This window comes from Typopeltis vanoorti, chromosome 5 (assembly GCF_054136105.1).
Source record: "Typopeltis vanoorti isolate ZY-2024b chromosome 5, IOZ_Tvanoo_1.0, whole genome shotgun sequence".
NCBI lineage: Eukaryota > Metazoa > Arthropoda > Arachnida > Uropygi > Thelyphonidae > Typopeltis > Typopeltis vanoorti.
The window spans coordinates 126,399,197-126,420,312 of record NC_143553.1 but is presented as its reverse complement, the minus strand read 5'-3'; the positions used below and the strand labels follow the sequence as shown (position 1 = coordinate 126,420,312).

Sequence of the window (21,116 nt, the reverse complement as noted above, 5' to 3'; positions counted from 1 at the left end):
TTCACAAGCCAACTACGAGTATACTCGTATGTCAATTTACCGACCTCCTATGTCAAACACGAGTTAACCCTTAATATATTTACCTTAATTTGGACACTGGGATTCTAAATAAAGTGGAGGGCACGTCTGGGGGGCTTGGTAGAAGGGAAATAATTTCAACTAAAATATTGTATATTATATCCAACTACAAATATACTCTTATGTCGATTACCAACCTCCTATGCCAAGCGTGAGTTAATCCGTGGTATAACACGTAATTTGTAAATCAATTTAAAACTAATAAAATCAATAAAAATAATAACCAATCAATAAAATAAAATAAAAACTTATTCAAATTAAGAATGGTACATTTTAAAACAATTTTCCACGCACAATGGTGGTTTTTACTGGCAAACAGGACAATAATAACGTGTTTTGCGTGTTCGTTTGTTTCGTGTACACACACACAGCATGGCTTTGTCAGGCGATTCTTTTTTTCTCTTGGTGGTAAAATTTCCAAATAGTGAAAATCCAGATTCCTCTTGATATTCTCTGATGCTGTAAGCTCATCCATTCCAACAAAAACTGAGATATATTGATCTCTAAATTTTAACGCAGTCATTGCATTTCCAGTAATCATGTTATAAAATTTATGAATGTATACCTCAAAAATGAGTATTGCCAATTTCTTTGGCCATCTAATTGTCTTTCGTAAGGTGGAATAGTAAGAAAGCATTTGATCAGAAAGATCAGTGCCTGACATCCCCAAATTATAATCCCTAACGATGTTTGGTTTTAATTGAAATTTACCATTCCGATTTTGCATTTCAACCATTTCAAATTTGTGCATATTTGAAATGCAAAGAACTTCCTTCTTATCCTTTCATTCGCCAACTACAACAGGACCTCTTCTTTGCTAGACAAATTCCACTTTCTTTAGTTTCTTCTGAATAACATCTGGTGGATTGTTTTTCCCATTATTTATCAGCGTTTCACACACGTATGATTTTTCTATCGGTAGGCGATTTTGTCAGAGCTACAGAATTATAAAAATTGATACATAACCCCTGTCTAAATATTCTTCCATCAAGTGGAATACAATATCATATGCATGACCCATTTTTGCTAAAGAGGATTCTGATTTTCCTGTATAAATTTTTATTTTTATCACCAATCCATTTGATTCGCATAGTTCATAGAATTTCACGCTGTATTTATGGTTTTTGTTTTTTATGTATTGCCGAAACGCCAGTCTATCGCGCCACAACACCATTGACTCATCAATATGAGATTACTCATAGTTGGCCTATGAAACAAAATTACTCATAGTGACCTTGAAGACGCAAAAAGGGCTTGGCATGCGGGAACAAACTATACCTGAGGAGCATGGCAGCGAACGTGTTAAATACAAAAATTTAGTATTTCAAAAATCATTTTTAATTCAAATAATAAATCATAATTCAAGAAATTATATTTACAGTGTAATTCAAATTTGAGACACTCAGAAAATTAAGATTTAATTTCGCTATTACACTTGAATTTCTTATTACTTTTTTTGTTCAAAACTTGAACTTTTCGCAGCAGCAATTGAAAATAAAAATGGTGAAAAATTTATGCATGAACTTAATATGCACAAGCTTATAAAGTTTAATAAAATATAAAATAAAATAAAAAAATTCAAGTTTCATTTTCTAACATACTAATCTGAAAAGCTTTTGCATTTCAGATACTGGAATGTACTTGGGTTTGCTGTCAGATGACAGTTTCACAAAGATGCGATATGAATTTAATTCTTGTAGATAAGATTATGCATTGGTTATACATAGCTTTTAATTTTTCGAGAAATGACAATGTATACTAGAATATTAATTATAAAAAATTTTAATTGATACTTTCCTATATTTTGACAATGTTACATTGCCTTCATCAGGGATCACAAAAAACAATGATATTATGCACACAGGCACTAACACTGAGCAAATGAGGATGAAGGCTGGAAAAGGCAAAAGAAATCTGGCCTAGAGTCCTAAACAGTGCCCCCTAATTGGGTTGTCTTGACCGTTGGGGCTGACGTTCTTAAAATGTATGCTTCCCAGATTTTGGGGGAGTCATGTACCCAAATTTGTCGAGTTTGGAAAGATTTTTTAAAGCTGAGGCAGAGTCGATGAATACTCTTTTATACTTGTATTTGTTGTGGTGTAATAGAGTGGCCTTCTTCCAAGATATCCTGTGGTGGATGTCCAAAGTATGGTCAGCAAGTTCTGAGTGGCTGTACTGGTGAAACTGGATGTAGTCCTTATGTTCGGATATCCTGATATTGGTTATCCTGCCTGTTTATTTGGCCATCGTACAACAGTACAACTGCAAGGGACCTGGTACACTCCTGGTAGGTCTAGGAGATGTGGCTGGTGGAGCAGATAAGAGATGCCAATTTCTTATGTGGTCTGTAACTGGTAAGGTCATATTCCTTAGGATTTTTGTTAATTTTTCAGATATGCCTGGATATATGGAATGGTGATAGATTTTGAGTAATCTCAGCTTTGAAGGGGGCAGAATGGTTGCTGTTGCATGGTTTTATTATTTTTTGGGGGTTGTAGCTATTTCTGTACTAAATAAATAAATATTGACTATTGCCTTTACTGTGAATGCCACCAAGTAAGCAAAATGTAAATGCTACAAATCATATAATACCAAGTTTAGGTGATTATATAAGAAGAAAATTAGCCGCAGGTAAATATTTTGTTGAAATGCATTCTCAAAGACTCGAAAAACAACTTTGTATCCTACTTATATAGATCGTTATAGGATATTTATATTATGCTCGGCACCTGTCACAGGCTTGACATGAGGGGGAGTACGGGCTCCCACGGTCACTACTTGAGATCTTTTTTATTTCACTGTATTAACTTAAGGCAATAAATTCTATAAATACTACTTTAACCCTTTTCACAGAATGTCCTCTTCATCGTCATCAAATACGGAAGAAGAAAAAATACAGAGGTTAAATCAAGAGAAAAAAAAGAAGATAACACATCAGAATTATTTCAATGAGGAGTGGCAGAAAACTTACACCTGGATGATTAAAGGAAGAACTGTTGGTAAAGCGAAATGTTTATGGTGCAATTGTGAATTTTCCATAATAAATGGAGGTGTTTATGACCTTAAAAAGCATATGCTAAGTAATAAGCATAAAAAAGGGAAAGTATTAGCTAGTAATCCAACTTTAAATTCTTTTTTTTTTTCCCTCGACGTCGTCATTGGTTTCGACCGAAGAACAAAAGACTGTTGCTGCCGAAACTACGTTTGCCTATCACACAGTGAAATATGCACATAGCTATCGATCATCGGATTGCATGAGTTCATTATTCAAAACATTATTTAGTGATTCAAACATCTCTTCTCAATTGACATGCACGTGAATAAATATATCTAAAATAATAAATGTTTTAGCAAAAGACTGTGTATGAGAATTTAGGAGAAAAATCAGCCATTTTCAATTGCAACAGATTCATCAAATAAAGGAAACATTAAAATGTTTCCTTTAATGTGTAGATATTTTTCTAAATCTAGTGGAGGAGTTCAAACAAAACTTTTGAGTTTCTTTAACAGCCAGTCAGAAACTTCAAAGGATATTTCACTTTGCTTGCTTCAAAAGTTGAAGGAGCTGAATTCAAATCCCGAGAACATTGTTAGTTTTTGCGGTGATAATGCTAATATAAATTTTGGTATTAATCAGAGTGTATTTACAGAATTAAAGAAATTTAATAAGGATTTAATAGATATGGGGTGTCTTTGCCATGTCTTACACAATGCAACAAGAAAAGCTACAAGCTGTTTAGAAGTTGATATAGAATGTAATTTTAAAAACATAATGAATTTAGTTCACATAGTAAAAGGTTAGAAAATTTAAAAGAACATTATGAATTTTGCGACCTAGAATATTCAGATCTAATACGTCATGTTCCTACAAGATGGCTGTCACTCCTTCCAGCAGTAGATAGGCTAAACAAAAATTTTGAGCCAGTGAAAAACTATTTTCTATCTTTGGAAAGATGTCCACCAATTTTACAAGATTTTTTTTTTGAACGAATTAGCTGGAGTCTACCTTTCTTTCTTTTCAAATGCAGCAACCTGTGTCCAAAACGAAATTTGTAATCTAGAGCAGGATGATCCAATTATAATAGAACTATTTAACCTAATGGCCAATCCAAGAAACTCTCTACTTTCTAAATTAAATGATAATTTTTATAGATTCATCACTATACAAAAATTGAAATCTTGTCACAAATCAGTAGAGATAAATTTGTTTAAGAAAAGGGTAGAAGATTTCCTGAAAACTTTAATTCAGTACAGTGATACCTCGGCTAATGAGTGACCCTGCTAACGAATTTTTCGGCTAACGAAGATTTTTTTCGCTGTTTTTTGGACTCGGCTAATGAATGTTTCAGTGGATGCACGCACTAACATAAAGCAGCAAACATGAATGGTCAGGCCATTCCAGGAGCTTATCTTTTCCATCTGTATGTGTGTGACAAAGAAATGGGCTGACTACATCACATTGAGGAGACCCACCAACCTGACTGGGTTGTTTATGATCGAGACAGCGAGAAGTGAGATGCCTCATACCAGTGTCAGTACAGTGCATGCTCCGTGTGGCTGTGAATGCAAGAGGTAAGTGTGATAGTATTTATTCTTTACTTGGCTAAATTCTACTATGGGGGATTAATTTATAATTAGTAAATTCTATTCTTATCTAATTAAATAAATAAATATGCTATATGTCATATGTCTTTTATATTTTTCAGAAAAAAATTTTCTTGACAATGGGTCCAAAAAAAAGTAAGCGACAAACCCAAGGGAAGCAGAAAGTTGCTCACAATTGAGCAAAAGAAATAATTTCAGTATATGAAAGAGGAGTCAGAATTGTGGATTTAGCAGTAAAGCATGGCATAGCATCATCATCAATAGCTACAATTTTGAAGGAGGAGGAGATTAAGGCAGCTTCAGTTGCAGCTGGTGTGAAGACCTTGGCCTCTCAATCTCAAAGAAGTTCTGTGAATGAAGAAATAGAAAAGCTTCTGATGATCTGGATAAACGAGCGTCAAATGGCTGGTGACACTATGACTCAAGAGATGTCCTGCAGCAAAGCCAGAATGATTTATGAAAATTTGAAGAAAAATGTGGCAGGACACAGTACAGCAGAGGAAGAATTCAAAGGAAGCAGAGGATGGTTTGAGAAGTTCAAGAGAGGGTCAGGGATCCATAGCGTAATTAGACATGGAGAAGGAGCCAGTGCAAATAAAGAGGAGGCTGAGAAGTTTGTTAGAGAATTTCAGGAGTGGACCACCATTCATTGGATACAAGCCAGAACAAGTGTTTAATTGTGATGAAACTGGGTTATTCTGGAAGCAAATGCACAAAAGAACTTTCATCACAAAAGAAGAGAAGTGTATGCCAAGGTACAAACCTATGAAAGATAGAATAACTTTTTTATTTTGTGCTAATGCAAATGGTGATCTCAAAATTAAACCAATGTTGGTCTACCACTCTGAGGCACCAAGAATTTTCAAGAAGGAGAATGTTTGCAAGCCCATGCTTAGTGTTTATTGGAAGTCAAACACCAATGCATGGGTAACAAGAAGCATATTCACAGAGTGGATCGTGGAGGGGGTTTGTGCCCAAGGTGAAAAAGTACCTGAGAGAAGAAAACTTCTTCTGGACAATGCTCCAGGGCATCCACCTGGCTTGGAAGAAGTTTTGGAGGCAGAATTTAACTTCATCAAGATAAAATTTCTTCCCAAACACCACACCTATTTTGCAACCCATGGACCAACAGGTCATATCAAACTTTAAGAAATTGTATACAAAATACGTTCCAAAGATGTTTTGATGCAACTTCATTTACCAGTCTGACTCTGAGGGAATTCTGGAAGGATCATTATCATATCCTTCATACTATTCAAGTCGTTCCCATGGCATGGGACAAAGTGTCAGTTAGGATACTTAATGCTGCCTGGAAAAAAGTTATGGCCAGACTGCTGCAAGATAAGAAGTGCTGTTTCCAGTGTTCAAGATGCTGTTGGGAAACTTGCTGCTGAAAATGCTGACATTGTAGATAAGATAGTCTCCTTGGGCAAAGCATTACATTTGGAGGTAAATAAAGACGATGTAGAAGAATTAGTTGAAGAACACTCAAAAGATCTGAAAACAGAAGATCTTGAAAAGTTGAAAAAGCAACTGAAGCAGGAAAGAGACAAGGAAGATAAAGAGTGTTCATCAGAGGAGGAGGACAGCAATAAAAAGGGAAGAATGCCAACAGGTGACATTAGAGAAATGCTACACTACTGGGAAGAGTTTCAGTCTTTGGCTACAAAGTGGCATCCCAACAAAGCTGGAATGAACAGACTTTGTGGTTTGGTTGAAGACAAGTGTCTGAATCACTTTAAAAACATTCTGAAAAAAAGAGAAGCTCAATCAACTTTGGACAGATTTTTGACTTCTCCTTTAGCAAAGAGACAGAGGCCAACTACTGAAGAAGAAGAGACTTACCTTGAATAAACTTTCAAAATTTGGAAGAAGAAGAATAGTAAAAACGTTGTGTAGATAATTTCAGTTTAATAAAGTGTATATAATAGTGTAAAGGTCATTAGTTTTTCATTCTACTTTCCATTCTCCTTCATCTAATTGGGTAGCTGTTCATCTCAGCCTTTGGCGAGTTTTTGCCCTTTTATAGTGTGCTTTTTTACTATAAAACTTATCTTTAAATAGTAGGCAGCATCCAGAACGAATTAAACGATTTTCTATAGAAACCTACGGGAAATCAAGTTTTGGCTAACGAATGCAATTCCAGAATGAATTATCTTCGTTAGCCGAGGTATCACTGTATATTGAAAAAGGATTTAGTTTTGAAAATAATAAGTATGAGTATCTTAATATATTCACATTACATGAAGTGGCACATTTTGATCTTTTCTTAAAAGTTAGATTTATTTAAAATTTCCAATACTAATATTGATTTGCTATATGAAGAGTACGTCCTGTTAAAATCATTCCATAAAAATATTGACACAAAAGAACTCAAAAATATCACAGATATTTGGATAAAATTTTTAAATGCATACGATGTACCTAATATTGAAAAAATTATTAATTTTGTTTTTGCTTTGCCTCACTCAAATGCAATGAGTGAGTGAGTATTCAGCTTAATGTTCAACTCTTGGAAAAAAGATAGGAACAGATTAGACCTAAAAACTGTTGAGGGAGAATTACTGGTGAAAACCAATTACAATATGTCATGCAAAGAATTTTATGCAGTTGTATCAAAAAATGAAAAATTGCTAAAAGAAATTTGCTTGAATAAAAAAATATTGTTAGGTAAATATTTCTCTTTTGATAAAATAAATCAGTTTTACTGAATTCATATTGTAAATGATTATGCAAAACATATCATGAGAATATTTCTAAAAGTTTACATTAGTGTTCGTAACTGTCAAAATAAAATATTTAAATTTTGTTTAAAGACTTGCTATGAATTTGACCAACTCTGTGTTTCATGCAATTGTATAGTGTGAAAATCTACAAATATAGAAATAAAATAATCTTATTATAATTGCTCGTTCTTTATGTTTGATAGTGCGATTATCCCCAAGGCCAATAATGAATACCCCAAAATCTACGTATGATACCCCAAAACAAAATTTTTAATCTGGTCACCCTAGTTGTAGCCATTGGCTAAGAAAGTGTTAAGGATATGGTCAAGTTTAGTAGATAGGGCTATGTTATCCGAACATGTTAATTTTGCCTTGTTATTTAGGATTTTATAATCCCATATTGTTGGGAGGGGGGGGCTAACTGCTGGTGAATGTATCTACCTGTATGTGTAGGTTTTCTGTAAACAGAGAATGACACGGATCATTCAGGCTAGCTTGTAGGAAAGTTTTTCCACTTGGTTATACTATAAATTAAAGATACCAAGAAATTATATACTTGGTTTAATCCTTTATCCAAGTGTAAGCAAACAAAGTTTGCATCTGAAATATAATCAGGACAGGGCAACTCGTATATAAAAGCTAATGACTTCACATCACTTGCCTTAGTAATCCCATAATGCAAAGCACACATCCTTACAGGTGTGTATAATGCTATGCATTATGGGAATGGTAACTACCAAGACCGGTTTCAACTTTTATTGAGGTGAAAAAGTAAAGGGTTGCTCATCATAGGCCCAGAGTAATTAGTATAGGGGTGCAAGAGAGCTTGATAGTATTAGGAGAAAAAAGACAGAAAACATGAGAGAGAGAGAGAGAGAAAAGGCCTCAGCTCTTTTATATCATCATACAGCCAAAGGTTATCAGTTTTCCTTTTTTCACCAATCTCATATAGATGAACAACCAAAAAACCAATTGAAACTAAAGCACAAAAATGACTGATACCAAGGTGGTTAGCCTGGGTATCAGTTGTCTGGGTTAACAGCCTTGAGTTGGCCTTCTCTGCCTGTGATTACTGCAATTGACTATAAGACTACATTGAATTAAGAGGATGGAACTATTTAAAAAAACCTCTCATAGCAAAAATAGACAGAATTTTATCTCCTCTTGGTGAATATTGCATAATGTGGGTGGTCTACATCATCCAGTGATAAATTTGATATCTTCTAGAATGCTTCTTTCTAAATACAAAAAATGTCTGACTGAACAATAAAATTTCCACAATACAACATTATAAAGCATTTGGATGTCATATTACTGGTTTTCAAATCCATGTTTTTTTCTAACCTTCCATAAATGGTATTTTAATTCATTAATTATAAAAATCAAAATTCTCTTCCCATTGATGACAGGTGGTGGGTATTGTAAAAAAATAACCTGTTCTGTTGTAAATAATGGCATGCCCAACACATTACACAATCTGTTCCAAATACGCAGAGCAAGATGGCAGCTGTATAATGTATGCTCTATTGTTTCCAATTGGTAACAGATGTCACAGATTGGATCTCCGATGTTAAAGTACCTCCATTTGATGGCATTTACTGGAAGGCGACCATATGCAATTCTCCAAGCAAGATCCTTCCTGTTAGGGTACCCTTGGAACTTCATCAAGTTATGAAACAAAATATTGTTGTCAGTACCCAATTGTTGAACTTCGCAGCAAAAGAGATTAAAGATTTCTTTATACCAAATTTTTCCTTTTTTAATGGAAAGAATGTCAATTCCGGAGAGTTTTAGCAGTCTTAGAGTTAAGCACAGAGTGTTGTAGTATTCAGGAACAATCTCAGATTTTGGACCTTTATAATCATTAACTCAAAACAGGGGAAGATGAAAACCCAAGTAGTACTGGAGAAGGTCTGCACATGTGTGATTAGTTTGCAACGTTTTATGGATTTTTGAAGCTGTATTGCTGAAATAGCAGAATTTTAAGACTGGAAATACAAATCCTCCATGCTTCGTTGACAGTTGAAGAAATTCCTTTTTAACTTCTTGGTAACGGCTAGACCAAAAAAAAATTGCAGAGGTTTACTATATAATTGCTTTTCTTCAGCTTCTGTGATATCTGTAATATTTATTATGTACAAACTGAGCAGGAAAGATTATGGTTTTGAATACTATGGCTTTAGAAGAAAAGGAGAGCAGCCCTATTTTCCAGTCTTCTAACATTTCTAATTTCTTGTATATAAGTTCTTGGGCTGGTAATATTGGGTAAGTGGAGAAGAGAATTCCAAGTGTAATGAGGTGTTCTCTCTTTGGATTAGTCCAAAAGGAATGCCTCCAAGATCCCACTTTCCATAAACTTTTAATTTTGTCTTGTCTGCATTAATAATTAATCTGCTGCTTTTGCTGAATTTTTCTAAAATACCAAAATATATATATATGTGGAATCATTATCCTTCAAAGTTCCGACTACATCATCGGCATATGCTAATACCTTATCTTTCTTTTTTGTTTTGTATTTGGTCACTTAAACATTAAAACTTGAATTTTTTCTTGGTTTTATTCATTGACCAGATATTAATAAATGATATACACAAATTGTCAACAAGTTTCACCAGCTATTCTCTCTGGCTTCTTCAGGACAAGTATAACAGTACACACTAACGTTTGCTAGTAAAAAAAGAAGAATGGAGTAACACAGTCAAATAAATTAAAACTGACGTGTAACATCATAAGCATGGTGTCTCAGTCATTGTTTATTGATTAACGAAACACAACCGTGGCTTCGTTGAAGTTTCTACATCGAAAATCTTCTTCTATATAAGACATGGAACTGTTATCCCAATCAATGGTGTGGTTAGAGAGATCGAGAAGTGATGGGCTAATCCTGAAGTATCTGTTCTGTTGCTGTTGTTCACGTCCCCTATATGTTTTTTTTTTCGAATTTCCAGGCTTCTTGATGTTTGGTCTATGTAAATTAATCCACAGGAACATGGGATGTTGTATACACCTGCATATTTGAAGAAGGCATTAATGTCCTTAGGAGATCTTAAAATGTGGTGTATAGTTTTGATAGGTTTGAGAGCAACTCTGACGTTGAAAGACTTCAGGAGTTTGGCTATTTTTGTCGAAACTCGGCCTGCATAAAGGATGATGATGGATGATGTATATTACGCAGGTGTATACAACATCCCATGTTCCTGTGGATTAAATTACATAGGCCAAACATCACGAAGGCTGGAAATTTGAAAAAAAAAGAACATAATAGGGGACGTGAACAAAAACAGAACAGATACTTCAGGATTAGCCCATCACTCCTCGATCTCTACGCACACCATCGATTGGGATAACAGCTCCATGCCTTATATAGAAGAAGATTTTCGATGTAGAAACTTCAAAGAATCCGCAGTTGTGCTCCATTCGGGAAAAAATCTAAACAGAAATCAAGGAATGATTGTGAAAGACATCTGGAAAAGCCTAATAAATTCACTCAGCTTACCAGAATTTCATTTCGCTAAAAACTATATAACGCGCTTAATAAACAATGACTGAGACACCATGCTTTTGATGTTACACGTCAGTTTTAATTTATCTGACTGTGTTACTCTATTCTTCTTTTTCACTAGCAAATGTTAGTGTGTACCATTATACTTGTCCTGAAGAAGCCAGAGAGAATAGCTGGTGAAATTTGTTGACAATTTGTGTATATCATTTATTAATATCTGGTCAATGAATAAAACCAGGAAAAAACTCAAGTTTTAGCCATATTTTCCTTTTTAGTTGAAGGAACTGTTATTCCTCGCATAGCATGTGTATTGTTGACTTGTTGTAAGAAAGGTTCAAGAAACAATGCAAAGAGCAGTGGACTGAGAAGGCAACCTTGCTTGACTCCTTTTTGAATTTTTACTTGGTCTGACAGGAACCCATTAACTAGGAGGCAGGTGGTTGAATTGGCAAAGGCTCCTTTGATAACAGATAGCAGTTTTTTACCTACACCAATTTGCTGGAGGATGTGGAATAGAAAGAGATGCTGGATATTATCGAATGCTTGAGTGAGGTCTACTGATAGCACTGCCATCGACTGCTTTTTCGTGTTAACTACGCAGATTAGATCACATAGCAGAAATACATTCAATTCTACTGCTCGACCTGGTACTCCATACACCTGTGTGCTTTTAATTATATATTTCATTCCCAATTTGAGCCTGTTATTGATAATGCAGAAAAATATCTTGTAGTCAGTATTAGATAGAAAAATAGGTCTCCAGCTGCTGATTAAGGTGTGATTTTGTCCTCATTTCTAAACCTCTATTAGGTTTAGAAATGAGGACAGTGTGGCTTGCTACAAATTCACTTGGTATGTATCCTGATAAGAGAAAGGAATTAAATAGTGTAACTAGAATGGGAAGAATAAAATCGCAGGCCTCACGATAAAGTTCTATCCCTAGACCATCACGCCCTAGGGATTTTCTTCTACCATTCTTTATAAGCTGTGGTAACTACAGATGCTGTAATGGGGGCTGTCAAGCCCATCTTGGATATGAACAGGAAAGCCATTAATGTTCTAAGAGTTATAATTTCCAACAGTACTATTGTCTTCAAACAGATTTTTGTAGTGTTTTTTGAAAGGAGTCAAGGATGTCTTTAGTGGTGTACTAGTCTTCTCCATCAACACAGATTTGAGTGATAATCCTCTCTTTGCAAAATTTTGTAAACTGTCTATTGAAGAATGCAGCTGAAGGGCTATCTGCTTTTGTATTCTTATCTTAAAATTTCTTAAGATAAGAAATTTTAAAAGCCTTTCAAGTTATATTTCTATATTAATGTTTCTAATGACATTGCTACATTCTATACCATCGCGTTAGTTTGATACAAACCAGCTTCTGGTTTGTACTCTCTCTATACTCTCTTTATACAGATCTTTCAATTTTTCCTTTTGAGGAAGGCCTGTTCCTTTCCCCATTCCATCATATTCTGCTTTACTAATTGTTTGAATTTTAACCACATATCCCAATTCCAGGTAACATTATTCCAATTCAAACAGAGGGTGTGGAATTTAGTTGAAAAGATCAACAGAAAATTTGGTGGAAGTCTCCATGATCCAGAAGATACGTCTACTTTTTCCATTATAACTGGATTATGATCCGACATGTTGATGTCAAGATGTTTTATCTGAATTATTCTATTTATAAGGGAAGAAGAAATATAAGTTCGATCAATACGAGTACCAATACCTTGATTCATGTATGTATATGCCTGGAGGCGAATCCTCTATATGTCTACTAGTTGAGCATTGTCAAGACATATTTTTAACTGTGCATATCCCACTTTTCCACTGCTGGGATGTCCACACGGTTAGCCTAGCAGCTAAGTGCTTTGCAACCATATGCCTGGGTAAGGAGTGTCCTAGGTTCAATTCCCGTCGACAACGTGAGGAGTTTAAAGATCTTCCTCAGCCATAGCCAAGTTAGCTGGTCTTGGGCATGGACAGCAGGGTTTTTTCCCCAGTTTATCTGGAGTTTTTCATCCTGCAAGCAGGCAAACCATCCCCGTGAACACAAACGGATACAGTCAGGAATACAGCAATCCCCCCCCACCCCCCTATTTTATCCAATCCCAAGCCCGAATAAAAATAGGGGTGGATTGAGGGGGTGCCGTACCTCCCCGTAAAAGGGGCTCATGGCCATTGAATCACCATACTAAATTAATGAATGAACTCCTGGAGGGTATCCTCTCTTTCTCTATTTTGTCTAATGTGGGGTTTTTCAATACAATTCCAGTCTCCAACTGCTGCAGTGTTTCTCAAACTTCAGATATCCACGTACCCCTTCTTAAATTTTCATCATTACCAAGTAGAGCCTAATTAATAAAAAATAAATTAATTCAATAAACAATTAATTAAAATTAATAAATTAATTTACAATATTAATTAAAATTAAATATTGATTTTATTTGAATTTATATGTTCATGTAAACAAAAAATATGATTTATTTTTAAATTTTGGTTGATGAGTGTGTCATCTGACATCTCTAGAGATGTCAGACGACACACTCAATTTCATTTGATCCAGATGCAATATCAACATTTTCTTGTTGCTTACAGCTACTTGTATTTGCTATATTGCTCTCTTTTGAGGGTTTTATAAATCCAATCTTTAACCAATGATCCATAGGTAAGAATTTGAAAGCTAAAAAAATAAATACTGTATTTACTCAAATATAACTAAGTTTTTTCCCAAAATTAAAACTAAAAAATCGTGTTGCGAGATACGTGCAGGAATATTCGGAAAATAAAGTTTTCAGAAAAAAACTGAAAATGGTGCGACTTACCAAGAAGCTCCTACTCGCTATCATTACTTTTGCCATCGAGAACAGTTTCTTTGTGTGCATCGTCAAAGTCATCTACCCAAATAGCGTCATCTTCTTTCCCATTATTTCAAGCAAAAATTACCAGTAATTTACAAGACTTGAGATACGTAGAGCAGCGAAGAACTGCATATGATTGGTGCGGTATTAACAAAAGATCGCAAGAACCAAAGACAAGCAAAACCATATGTTCCACCAGCAACATATGGTTTTGCTTGGTCTATACAGCAGTTTCTGTTGGAGAGGGGATGTGATTCATTAGTTAGTGCTGTTTTATCCCAGTTGTCTCTAATTACACTGTTTGTTGAAAAATATAATGACTCCTTTAATTATGCATAGCCGAAAATTGCCACGTACCCCCTAACGACCTTTCGTGTACCCCCCCCCCCCCCCCCGGGGGGGGTATGCCTACCACACTTTGAGAAACACTTATGTAGTGGGCACCATATAAATATGGCTCCAATTCCTGGAAGAATTTTCGTCTTACTGTTCCATTGGATGGAGCATAAACATTTATAAACCTTATTATACATCCACAGTATTTCCAATCTATTGTCACAATTCTCCCTTCTGCATCCCTTTGGATATTACAGAATGACCCGGGGGGGGGGAGCAAGAATAAGAACTCCTACTCCAGCTCTGTTAAAATCTTCCAAAGCTCCAATAAGAAAGAAGTAGATATCTATCTGTTAAACCTTTTAGATCTTTATACAAAGATATATCTGCAGAAGTACGTGTCTTGGAGAAACAAAAACCTGATATGATGGTGTAGCATAAGTTTCCATATACTTGTTTAATTTGCCTATGGAATCCTCATGCATTTGATGACGCAATGCAGAAAGGAGATGCTATGATTATTGAAGTGTGACTGGTAAGTCTTTAACTTCTAAATTTTGGATGAATCCGATGAGGTCTTCAATCTGTCAAGAAGCAATTGTGTAACCTGCTTCTTGTAAACTGTTTCCAGTTTTTTACAGTTTCTTTCCAAGTGGGAACCAGACTTAATACTAATGTTGAAGTAATGCAGAAGTCATCTTTTTATATACGAGTGGCCAAAAGGTGTCACACCTTATTATTAAAATACTCTGGATTAGAGACACTTGTTGGAAGTTTTTCTACTTGGTTATACTATAAATTAAAGATACCAAGAAATTATATACTTGGTTTAATCCTTTATCCAAGTGTCAGTAAACAAAGTTTACAGCTTTTGGCAACTCGTATATAAAAATATTACTTCTGCATTACTTCAACCTTAGTATTACTTCTGGGTCTGGATCCCACTGATGAGACCTTAATAAAGGTCAAAACCAGTCTCTGTAGTCACCCTTCCCATAATGCATAGCATTATACATGTCCACAAGGATATGTGCTTTGCATTATGGGATACTAAGACAAGTGATGTGAAGTCATTAGCTTCTATATATGAGTTGCCGCCTGTCCTGATTATGTTTCAGGTGCAAACTTTGTTTGCTTACACTTGAATAAAGGATTAAACCAAGTATATAATTTCTTGATATCTTTAATTTAAAAGCCAGCTTGTAATCAGCATATCTAAGAATGGGAGACTGTCACTGTTTTCCTTTTCCAAAGTAAACTGGATCCTGGGTTGTTGATTGTTTAGGATACATTCCACAATTAAGAAATTGTGGAGTGTATCCAGGCCATGCAGCCAAATGGAGAACATATCATCCACATAGCATAGCCAGACAGGCTCCACTAGACCTACCAGGTGTATACCAGGTCCCTTGCAGTTGTAAACTGTCCTTATATGGCCAAATGGGCAGGACACCCAATATCAGAATATCTGAACACAAGGACTATATCCGGTTCCACCAATACAGCCAATCAGGACTTGCTGACCATGCTTTGGACACCTACCTCAGGATATGCTGGAAGAAGGCAACTCTATTACACCACAACAAATACTAACATGGACTATTCAGTGAATCTGCCTCAGCTTTAAAAAACCTCACACATACATGAATCAAGGTACTGGTATTCGTATTGATCGAATTTATATCTCTTCTTCCCTTATAAATAGGATAATTCAGATAAAATATCTTGACATCAATATGTCAGATCATAATCCAGTTATACTTAAGTTCCACTGCATGGAGTGGTTTTTTTAAAAAACTTCCGAACCTCAAAAAATTTGGGTGCATGAGACCGCCCCAAATCTGGGAAGCATACATTTTAAAAACATCATCCCAATGGAAAAGACAACCCAATTTGACCCACTAGGGTGAACTGTTTAGGATTCTAGGGCTGATTTCTATTGCCTTTATTCAGCCTCATTTGCTCAACGTTAGTGCCTACGTGCACATATCATTGCTTTTTGTGATCCCTGATGATGGCAATGTAACAGTGCCGAAATATAGGAAAGTATTAATTAAAGATTTTTATAATTAATATTCTAGCGTACATTGTCATTTCCTGAAAAATCAAAAGCTCCGAGTTTAACTGTTTAAAGTCATTCCCTTTGTTTGTTTGTTTTTTTGGTTGAATACTATTCATTCCAGAATTATTCTACTTCACCTTCTACTTAAAGCTCTTCACATAATGAGAACTATTTCATATGTTTGAAGTTTTTCCACTTGGTTATACTATAAATTAAAGATGCCAAGAAATTATATTCTTGGTTTAATCCTTTATCCAAGTGTAAGCAAACGAAGTTTGCATCTGAAGTAATTTCAGGACTGGGCAACTCGTATATAGAAGCTAATGACTTCACATCATTTGCCTTAGTATCCCATAATGCAAAGCACATATCCTTACAGACATGCATAATGCTATGCATTATGGGAAAGGTCACTACCCAGACTGGTTTCGAACTTTATTGAGGTCGCATCAGTGGGAGCTGGACCCAGAGGCGATACCAAGGTTGAAGTAATGCAAAAGTCATATTTCCATGTATGAGTAGCTGAAAGATGTTACACCTTATTAAAATACTCTGTTGCCCAGTCCTGAAATTACTTCAGGTGCAAACAAAGTTTGCCCACTTTGTTTGCATCTGATAAATGATTAAACCAAGAATATAATTTCTTGGCATTTTTAATTTCTAGTATAACCAACTGGAAAAACTTCCAACATCCATCTCTAATCCAGAATATTTTAATAATAAGGTATGACACCTTTTGGTTATCATATATGGAAATATAGCGTCTGCATTACTTTAACCTTGGTATCACTTGGTATTACTTCAACCTCTGGTTCTCGCTCCAGCTGATGAGACCTCAATAAAGGTTGAAACCAGTCTGGGCAGTGACCCTTCTTATAATGCGTAGCATTATACATGTCTGTAAGGATATGTGCTTTGCATTATGGGATACTAAGGCAAGCGATGTGAAGTCATTAGCTTCTATATATGATGAGTTACCCAGTCCTGAAATTACTTCAGGCATAAACTCTGTTTGCTGACACTTGGATAAAGGATTAAACCAAGAATATAATTTCTGGGCAACTTTAATTTATTTCATATGTTCAAAATTTAAATACATAACTCGTCAGATGAATTTCATCTAACTGAAATCTTTTATTGTTGCAATACTAGAATGTAATGTGTAGGCATATGTTCATATAATTATGATAAGGCAAGTGTTTCTGAGTGAGTTAGTAAATCGTGCTGTTTTCAACATGACTTACTAACACATTCAAGGCATCCTTCCTCACTTGAAGCTGTCCTCTATTTCCTAACAGCTTGTTAAAGAAGTAAGGTATTGCAAAAATTATTTCTGATGAAATTATACTACATGCATCATAGCTCACTACTTACAGCTTGGCACATGAGCTTTGCATTATCACTGAATTTATTTGAGTATTTTTCCTGGTCTCCCTTTACTCGCCTTTCAACTTCTTCTCTTTTCACTTTTTCTTTCCTAGCTCGAAATGGTGCCTAAAATATATATATAAATATATACATATAAAGAAATATCTTCATTAAAAAATATATTAGGATTTTTTTTTCTTTATAAATTAACGATTTTTGTACACTTTTTGAACATTTAAGTTAAAAATATGTTAAGTAAAATTTTATTAAAATCAAACCTAGAAAGAACTAGGTTTGATTTTAGTCGCTGAGTAGAGGAACTATGTCTAAGCCTTTCCTCATCCACTATTCAACTTTGCTGAATTACTACATAAAGACAGATACTTTAAGTAAGCTTAGATTATAAATAATATGTAGTAACGAATTCATATTACAGTTAGAATCTGTATTTATTTATCTTTATTTTTTGTCATGGACAGAAAACCAAAGAAGTTCCAAACAATTGGAATTGGAGTGGAAAATGCTGACTGCAAGTGATAATTGTCAATGCTGGTTAATAATTATCATATGAAGTGCAATTAAAGTGACAAGGACAATATTAGGTTTATTTGTAAACAGTACTCAGAAATAATTAAATTAAAGCAAATACTGCAGATCATAATAAATAAATGCAGAAGAGTAGATAGAGAGATAAGCTAAGCTTTTGAAAGAAGTCACTAAAGGATATGTATGTATCAGAGTAGCCGACAGCAGGTCAGAACAATGTGGTATGTGATTAGAGAAAGAATTACTTGTGGTTAAGGAGATAATCAATTAATGCCAATGGTACTCAGTGTGCCCAGGTGGCACCCTCCCAAGTGCTAATTGAGCTCAATGCTGCTTAACTTCGGTGATCGTATGAGAACCAATGCAATCAGCATGAGATAATCGTTAATGGCTTCTACTGATGAGACTCAAAGGTGGAAACCGATTTGGGTAATGAACCTTCCCATAATGCATAGCATTATATATGTCCATAAGAATATGTGCCATTGCATTATGGGATACTATGGCAATTAATGTGAAGCACAGTTGTGATGTTACTTCATGTGCAATTTCTATTTGTTTACACTTGGATAAAGGATTAAACCAAGAACATAATTTCTTGGCATGTTCAATTTACAACTGTTATATATAACTCTGTCATATTTACATCCAAAAATGACACTGCTTATTTGACAGACCTCTATAAAATATTTAATGAAGTCAATCTACAACTACAAGGTGATGAATTGAATTGAATTAAAACAAAAAACGTTATTGCCGCTTTTGCAGGGAAACTTCTTCTGTTCAAGCGGAATATGGGCCGAGGGGAATATAGCCACTTTTCAAATTTATCAGCAGTGTCTCTCAAAAAGGAAGATTTACTTACATACTGCCAACACTTGGAGGTTCTCCATGCTGATTTCAATGAGCGATTCAAGGATATTGTAAACATGAATATACCAAATTGGGTTCTAGATCCTTTCTCACATGTAAGCACAGCAGGATCATCAAATTTAGAAGTGGAACTCATAGAACTCACAACAAATGAAGAACTAAAAAAAAATTCAAAACTGGATACCAAGAGTTCTGGCTTCAAAAATCAATACCGACACTGTACCCTGGATTATGGGAAATAGTGCAGAAATTTTTAATTGCATTTCCATCTTCTTATTTGGCTGAGCATGGGTTTAGTGCTGTAGTGAATTTACTATCTAAGAAAAGGAAATGATTGCATATAACTGAGCGTTGCGATTTACGACTGTTTTTAACGAAAGTTGAACCCGATATTAAAAAAACTTTTAAAAATGCACCAGGCTCATCCTTCAGATTAATTTGTTATTTTTTTCTTTGTATTTTTACTTTATAAGTTAGAAATAAACAATTTTGTAATATATTTAATGGTGTTTTAATTATTACAATAAGATTCTTACTATTGCAATGCAATCTCTTAATTGTATTCCACATTTTCATATTCAAACCATTATATGAAACAGTGCATAATGTTATTCGAGCATACATTTTACAATCTTCACATATGAGCTACGTTTCACCAAAATCGATATAGCAATAACTGTGTTCAAGATGAAGCACATATTGGCCACTTCTTTATAAAAATTTAACGGCATAAGCAGTAATGTATCATTAGTTGCTATTTACGTCAAAAATATCAAACCGCTTGAACGCAGAAAACTGTTATAATGGGGGGCATTACAAATTTTATGTCTTGCAAAGTGGGCGGTGGCCCGAAAAAGTTTGGGAACCTATGCCCTAGACCTACCCGGGGTATACTAGGTCCCTTGCAGCTGTAAGCTGTCCTACTTTGGCCAAACAGGCAGGACAGCAAATGTCAGGATTTTGGAACACAAAGATACATACGGTTTCACCAATACAGCCACTCTGGGCTGTATTAAAAAAAACCGGAATACAACCAAAAAACCGGGAATACATTGGAAGAAAGCCACATTAATACACCGCAGCAAATTTAAATATGAAAGATTGTTCATGGAATCAGCCTAAGCTCTAAAAAAAATTTCCAAACCTCAACAAATTTGGGTGCATGAGACTGCCCCAAATTTGGGAAGCTTGCATCTTGAGAACTTCAGCCCATCAGCCCAATATAGCTCGCTAGGGGGGGGAGACACCTTTAGGACTCTAGGAACAACAGTAGTTTTTTTTCTCTTCTGCCTCATTTGCTTTTTGTAGTGCCTGCATGCACATGTCATAGTTGTATGTTCCCATGAAGATGGCAATGTGACATTGCCGAAATACTTGGGGTATTTATTAAAGTTTCTTTTAATTAATATTCCAGTATACATATATGAATATGACTATTCCAGTATATGAATATGACTATTAAATAATTTAATAGTCATATTCATCACTCTCCATGCAAAAACAAGGGATGACCTCTCTTCTCTCCTGTCTCCAGCAAGTTTGTGAAAAATTTCATCCACATTAATCTTGTAATTACCTCTTACCAACTTACATGTATTGATTATGTCCCTGCCTACTCCTTCTATCCACTAGGGTTCTACAATTTGCAATCTCAATGTGTTCTCATACTCCACATTCCAGACACCTGAAACTGACTTTGTCAATTGTCTCTGAACCCTTTCCAACAACTCATCATTCTTTTGAAAACCAGGTAACCAAATATGTGCACAATAATTAATATGTGGCCACATGATTGCCATAATCCACAGTGCTGTCCTCACAATTTTAGCAAAACATTTCAGACCCTTATCTACTATTAGACCATATCTTTCATCTCCCAATCCTCATCTAAGATCTCCACCAATATTATACTCTGCATTCTTTAAAAACCTACACTGATAACTGGCAACTTATGCGCTCACCCATTCATCCAGTCTATTTAAGTCCACTTGCAAAGTTACAACATCTGCTCTACTTCTCATTACTCTCCCCAATTTGTTATCATCTGCATACAACTGTACATCACCAGTCAAACCCTTCTCAGTGTCATTTTACATACAAATTAACAACAATGGCCTAAAACAGACCCTTGCAGTACAGCACTAGTGATTTCCTCTTTG

General features: G+C 35.1%; 1 protein-coding gene across 2 annotated transcripts in view; it reads right to left on the bottom strand.

Annotated features, from left to right (window-relative positions):
• Window positions 1-21,116, bottom strand: part of LOC150106798 (G protein-coupled receptor kinase 2-like) — a 308,070-nt gene that overhangs the window by 81,194 nt on the left and 205,760 nt on the right. For both annotated transcript variants that reach the window (XR_016548329.1, XM_090392711.1), the window contains one exon: window positions 17,545-17,664. Coding sequence is in view for 1 of the 2 variants with exons in the window: in XM_090392711.1 (XP_090248837.1) it covers window positions 17,545-17,664 (120 nt within the window). In the remaining variant the exon portion in view is untranslated. The remainder of the gene's footprint in view (window positions 1-17,544; window positions 17,665-21,116) is intronic.